The following is a 6,918-nucleotide window of genomic DNA, read 5'->3' as shown; positions in this document are numbered from 1 at the left end:
GAACTGTATACAGATGGACCATGTAAAAAAAGAACTAGAAAGTGTTTCTCAGAGAAGGAAAAAGACCTGTGAACCAGAAGCAAGTACCATCACACACCATGAAGTGATAAAAAAAATTCCAGGTTTCTAGGGTTAGCCAAGAGGCTTGGTCTGGAGCATTACTATCGAAGGAAGATGGGCTGGGTAGATTTCCATCTGATTTACCAGGTCTCTGTGCATGACAGTCAGCCTGACACAGAAGAAAAATTGACATTTTATTTCCTACAGAAGTTGTTGATGCTGGATTACCGACTGAGATACTTGGTCTGTAAAGGTGATAGAGACACAGTGGGCAGTGGCACACTGACAAATCTTGAGAATGACACTTCAGATCCTTATGGTGATTTGTCTGATGGTAAAACACCCCCTCTCCTCTTGTCCACAGGCCCGCCCCACATTCACCCAATGGACGCCCAGATGATGATTTTTCACTGTGTAGATGATTTCATGAGACAATACATTTCAAACAAACTTTCCATTTGTCAATTTGCCCTCCCCCTTGTGGTGCCCAATCCCTGCACTTCTATAATAGAATTCCCCCTCTGGTCTCTCAGCCAAATCAAGAGAAGCTGGAGACAGGTGGAGAAATCATCAGGTGAAGACACAGTCATCAATTTTAATAACCAGATCATCTCCCAGGCACCCATCCCTATAATGTCCTTTATAAGAGTTGTGAATTCTGCTTCTTCTTCCAAATCTCAGATCTTGAACTCTCTGCTGAGTAAGCACAAACACGATGCTTTTAACCACCATCACTGCCAAGGCAGCAGTGAATCCTGCCTCTTAATGGGAGGTATGGTAAAGATCTCCTGGTTCTGTCCAGGGGGGAGAGATGAGGACAGATTAGAAAGGTGTGTTGCCTTCACCAGTCTGTGTGGAGATGCCAAAGATCATGAGACACAGCTCAGATTTCTGCTGGAAATTGCTTCAGTCACAGTGGTCCTTGTGTCTGCTTCTGATAAAAGTGAGAGGATTGTCAAAATGGTCCATGACCTATGGATGTCAACAAAACCTTTGGTTTTTGTTTGATGACAAAGAGGAGAATGTGTTCAATGATTCTGGGCAGAAAGTGAGCATTGGGATTAGGAATAGAAATGAGGCTGAATTAATGGATGAACTCACAAGGGTCATCAATCACTTGCTGAAGTCTTCAGGTCCCTTTCTCAGTCTGGAAGACTGTGCTGAAGTTGTTCGGTGCCATGGCCTTCTTGTAGAGGTGAACAGGAAGGAGTGTCAAGAGGCTAAGGGAAAGGCACAGGCTTTGCTGGCCCTCATGAAAGAGATGAAATTGTCTGAAATGAAGGAGAGATTACTGCTCCTTCAAGGAGAACCTTGGCACCAGTGGTGTAAGAAGGGTAAGGAGCTTTGTCACTTGCGAGAGAAGGGGAACCGCAGTCTTGAACAGCACAAGAGTGAGATTGAGACAGAAAAGCTAATAATGAGACAAGCACAGCTAAAGAGAGCATTTCCTGTCAATGATTTGATGCAATCTGTGCTTGAAATCCTCCAGGCTCACTCAGAGAAAGACAACGGCACTGAGCTGTACTTCCTACAGTGGCTGAGCATGTTCATGGACAACCTGACCAGAGGTCACCTGGAAAAACTGCAGAAGAGGTACAACCAATTGCGGTCCCTGGTGTTGGCAAAAAACCGAAAGGGATCCAAGATTACCACCTATAAACAACACCAAGAGGAACTACAAGCTGTCTCTAAGGAGATCAGGGATTCCTCCTTGGGTATTGATCATCTCCTGAGGGAGGTTGGCCAGATCTATGAATCTTTGGAAGAAGCTTCATCCCAAATGGACACTTTGTTCTCCTCCCTTCCTCAAATTGCTGCTGACATGATGGTTTCTGGGTAACCCCTTGAGCTGATGGATGGGGATGCTTCCTATGTCCCCCTGAAGTGGGTAGCAGCTGTTTTTGACAGATTGATTGAGAAAATTGGAGACCAAAAGCTCTTTGTTCTCTCTGTTCTTGGCCTCCAAAGCACAGGGAAGTCAACTCTGCTGAATGCTATGTTTGGCCTGCAGTTCAATGTCAGTGCAGGGAGATGCACACGATGAGCTTACATGCAGTTGCTGAAGGTGGAAGAAACTCTCTGGGAAGAGCTGGGCTTTGGCTTTGTCCTTGTGGTTGACACTGAAGGACTCCGGGACCCAGAACTTACTGGTAAATCACAGAATTGGGACAATGAGCTGGCAACTTTTGTTATTGGACTTGCAAACCTGACTTGATCGATATATTTGGAGAGAAACCTTCAGAAATGGAAGATAACTTGCAAATTGCTGTCCAGGCCTTTTTGAGAATGAAACACGGGAACATTTCCCCAAGCTGTCTCTTTGTGCATTACAATGTGGGGGAAATCACTGCCAAAGATCAAAACATGTAAGCAAGAAGGCGACTGCAGCAGAGACTGGATGAAATGGCAGCCACGGCTGCAGAACAGGAACAGTGCTCAGATATTACCAGCTTCAGTGATGTCATTCAGTTTGATGTCAACACACATGTCCATTACTTTGCTCATCTATGGGAAGGGGATCCTCCAATAGCCCCTCCCAATTCCAGTTATAGCCACAACATCCAGGAATTAAAAAGAGGTATTCTCTTGGCTGCCAAAAAAGAATCCAAAGGCAGCATCCTGAAGATGTCTGAGGTGACAGTCCGGATCCATGATTTGTGGAAAGCCTTGCTGAGTGAAAAAGTCATCTTCAGCTTTAGGAATACCAGGGAGATTGTGGCCACGATCAAACTTGAGACTATGTATAACAACTGGACCTGGAACCTAAGAAGTCTTGCTTTGGGTTTGGAGAACCAACTGACCAATCAGATTCAGAATGGGGAAATTCAGGATCTGCCAAGAATTTCTATTGAGGCTAACATTGCAGAAAAGTATGAAGCCATCAGGCAAGAGCTTCAAAGATATTTTGATGAAGACCAAGAGAATGAAATCCTGATCCAGTAGAAGGGAAACTTTGAGAACAAACTGAGAAATCTTAAAGAGGTACTTGTTTCAGAAATCATTAGAAAGTCCAGAGATTTCCTTAGTTCAAGGAAAAGTCAAGATAAACTGGATAAAAAGAAATCGGAATATGAAAAGGAGCTGTTGTGAAGAAGCAGAGATGTGGCTCTGTCACTAATGGGTAGAGAATTAAGTGAGGAGGAGCTGAGAGAGACATTCAGTGTACTTTAGACTAAGTGGGTCTGTGAAGTATCCTCAGTGTTCCCTCCTGCTGAAGACTGCAATATTGAGGTAGATTTGGAGTATGTCTTTCTGAATTATTTTAAACAGGAGCACAACGTGGCAAGCAAACTTGAAGATTATTCCAGAGAAAAAACATTTTCCATTGATTATGGTAAACATGTCTCAATGAAAATAAAATATAAAATTTTCAGATCCTCCTTAGCAGAGAGTGATCAGAGGACCATAATGCAAAGTACTGAAAACATATTCTCATTGGTCACTGAAACTATTGATTGTAAGTTCAGAATTGGAATGGATTATGACGTAAGTTACTTCCATGAAATAATAGGACTGATGGGGCATGGTACAGATTTACAAATGAATATAAAACAGATTTGTCCTTATGTTTATGCCATAAAGCAGCAGCTAAATTTAAGGAAATACACATAGCATTCAAGAGGGCACATGATCCTGTCACATATCTAGAATACAAGAGAGAAGATTTCTTTACGAGTTTTAAGATTTCCTGCCAGGGTGCAACCTCTATCACAGCATTTGCAGACTTCCTGTGGAGCAAGCTCACTGCTTCCCCACCCATAGCCATTTGGAAAAAGGTAGCCCTCGACCTCGCTGGGGAGATTAGGGCTAAATGTTCCGCTTTCAATGGAAACCGATCCAATCTGGAGAAACACATTCTCATCTCTCCGGCTGAGGAAGAAAAGTTTGAGAATTATTGGGAATACATTCACACACCAAAACAATTTTTTTATTAATTTATTTTGATTTATTAATAATCAATTCCATATGCTTTTGAGTTTAAAATTTTTTCCCCCTTCCTCCCCACCACCCTCCCCAAGATGGCACATAATCTCATATAGGCTATACATTTACATTCATATTAAACATATTTTCACATCAGTGATGTTGTAAGTAGAAATCAAAACCAATAGGAGGAACCAACAGAAAGAGAAAACAAAACTCAACAGAAGAGAAAAAAATCAGCAATTCAGCTTCCATAGTTCTTTCTTTGGGTGTGGATAGCATTTTCCATCACAAGGCCTTCCTTGCGAGGAAGGGTTAAGTTTATCAGTATTAGTCATCATGCAATGTGGCTGTTATTGTGTACAACTTTCTCTTGGTTCTGCTCACTTCACTTAGCACCAGACCATATAAGTCTTTCCAGGTTTTTCTGAAGTCAGTCTGTTCATCATTTCTTATAGCACAATAGTATTCTATCACATTCATATACCAGAACTTGCTCAGCCATTCCCCAATTGATAGGCATCCTCTCAATTTCCAATTCTTTGCCACCACAAAAAGAGCTGCTATGAATATTTTTGTGCATGTAGGTCCTTTTCTCATATGTGTGATCTCTTTGGGATATAGCCCTAGAAGTGCTATTGTTGGGTCAAAGGGTATGCACATTTTTATAGCCCTTTGGGCATAGTTCCACATTGCTCTCTAGAATGGTTAGATCAGTTCACAACTCCACCAACAATGCTTTAGTGTTCCAATTTTCCCACATCTTCTCCAACATTTATCATTTTCCTGTTTTGTCATGTTGGCCATTCTGATAGGTGTGATGTGGTACCTCAGCTACCTGTTTTGATTTGCATTTCTCTAATTAATGGTGATTCATAGCATTTTTTCATATGACTATAGATGGCTTTAATTTCTTCATCTGAGAACTGTCTGTTCATATCCTTTGACCATTTATCAATTGAGAATGGCTTGTATTCTTATAAATTTGACTTAATTCTCTATATATTTTAGAAATGAGGCCCTTATCAGAGAGACTAGTTGTAAAAATTCTTTACCAATTTTCTACCTTCCTTGTAATCTTAGTTGCATTGGGTTTGTTTATGCAAAAACTTTTCAATTTAATGTAATCAAAATTATCTATTTTGCTTTTCCTAATGTTCTCTGTCTCCTGTTTGGTCATGAATTCTGCTGTTCTCCATAGATCTGACAGGTAAACTCTTCCTTGCCCTCCTAGTTTGCTTATAGTATCAGCCTTTATATCTAAATCATGAACCCATTTTGACTTTATTTTGGTATGTGGTGTGAGATTTTGGTCTATGCCTAGTTTCTGCCATACTCTTTTCCAGTTTTCCCAGCAGTTTTTTTTTCGAAGAGTGGGTTCTTATCCCAGGAGCTGGAGTCTTTGGGTTTATCAAATAATAGATTACTATAGTTGTTGACTATTGTGTCTTGCATATTTAACCTATTCCATTGATCCACCACTCTATTTCTTAGCCAGTACCAAGCAGTTTTGATGATTGCTGCTTTATAATACAAGTTAAGATCTGGAATGGCTAGGCCACCTTCCCCTGCATTTCTTTTCATTAGTTCTCTTGATATTCTGGACCTTTTGTTCTTCCAAATGAATCTTGTTATTATTTTTTCTAACTCTATAAAATAGTTTTTTGGTAGTTTGATTGGTATGCCAAAACAATTTTTTAAGAAGTACATTGAGAAAGAGATCCAAGCATACTGCATAGGTACAGGAAATGAGAAATTGAAGAATTTTTTAAGTAATATTTTGGAATTTTTTAAGAAAGTCATCCTCTCTGCTATTTGTGGGTCAACTCTGGTGGCTAAGGACCAAAACAATTCTGCATCTGTATGGCTAGACACATTGTGTAATCACCTTACATGTCATTTGACTCTTCCAAGAGGAGACTTAAAAAGCATTGAACACCAGGAGATAACTGACATTGAATTCCTCAAGGAAGCCATGGATGAAAACCTGGATACCAGAATGCAAAAGGTAGGAGAGGCCTATGATATTACATCTCTTTTAGAGAACATTGTAGTTGAGATCCAGACCATGCTCTCTGCTCAGCTCAGTGGCTGTTGGAAGCAATGTCCCTTTTGCAAAGCAGTTTGTACAAATACAGCCATAAATCATGGTGAGCACCACAGTGTCCCTTTTCATCATTCTCACACTGTCATTGGCACAAACTGGTACAATAATAATGAGTTTTCAATTGATTTCTGTACTAGCTATGTGGCAAGTGATATTCTATTTGTTCTTGATGATGGTAAGAAAGTCCCATATAAGACTTACCATGAGGCAGGTGGTGAATTTGCCACATGGAACATTACTCCAGACACATCTTCTCAGCCATACTGGAAATGATTTGTGTGTCACTTCAGGTCCCAATTAGAAGATCATTACAATTTCAAATTCAAGGGCAGGGGTCAGCTTCCTGATGCATGGTTCAGAATCACCAGGGAAGATGTGCTGAATGACCTGAATAAATAATAATTCTTAGTGAAACTGAACGTTGAGCATTTTGAGAACTTGTTCTCTTTGAAATGATTTTTCAAAATTTGAATGTTGGAAGCATATATAATAATGTAGTAATCATCAAAACTCTATATCATTGGTTAAAAAAAATAAAATGAGATTTAGTGCATAGGCCACATCCATGGGATGATGGGTGAGTATGGGCTTCCAACTGTAGGTAAATGGCTTGTAGTCTGGAAGACAGAAATCTGATAGGCAAGTCTGATATGCAGGGCCCCAGTATTAAGGGGCCCTTTCCCAAAAGTTTCCACTCTGATTTCAATTCCTTTAGGAGGATCAGATGCTATTGAGGATCCAAACTCATACATGAAAATATAAGTAACAACACTTTTGCAGGTAGAAGCTTTCTACTCCTGGGTTTAATAGTTATACAAATGAATTTG

At 40.3% G+C, this 6,918-nt stretch overlaps 1 protein-coding gene across 1 annotated transcript; it reads left to right on the top strand.

Moving 5' to 3' along the window:
* Nucleotides 1-7: 7 nt before the first annotated feature.
* LOC114044774 (interferon-induced very large GTPase 1-like) lies at nt 8-6,490 on the top strand (the record flags this gene model as incomplete). The annotated part of the gene is given in 6 exon segments (XM_027864459.1): nt 8-112; nt 115-1,058; nt 1,060-2,270; nt 2,273-3,568; nt 3,571-3,970; nt 5,665-6,490. Coding segments are annotated over 6 exon segments (4,782 nt in total), but the record flags the coding sequence as incomplete, so codon positions are not given.
* Between the last annotated feature and the right edge of the window lie 428 nt (nt 6,491-6,918).

The sequence above is a fragment of the Vombatus ursinus genome, unplaced genomic scaffold (genome assembly GCF_900497805.2).
Source record: "Vombatus ursinus unplaced genomic scaffold, bare-nosed wombat genome assembly UNPS02014775.1, whole genome shotgun sequence".
Taxonomy (NCBI): Eukaryota; Metazoa; Chordata; class Mammalia; order Diprotodontia; family Vombatidae; genus Vombatus; species Vombatus ursinus.
Note: the sequence above shows the minus strand (reverse complement) of the source record. Positions and strands in the feature narration are given on the sequence as shown.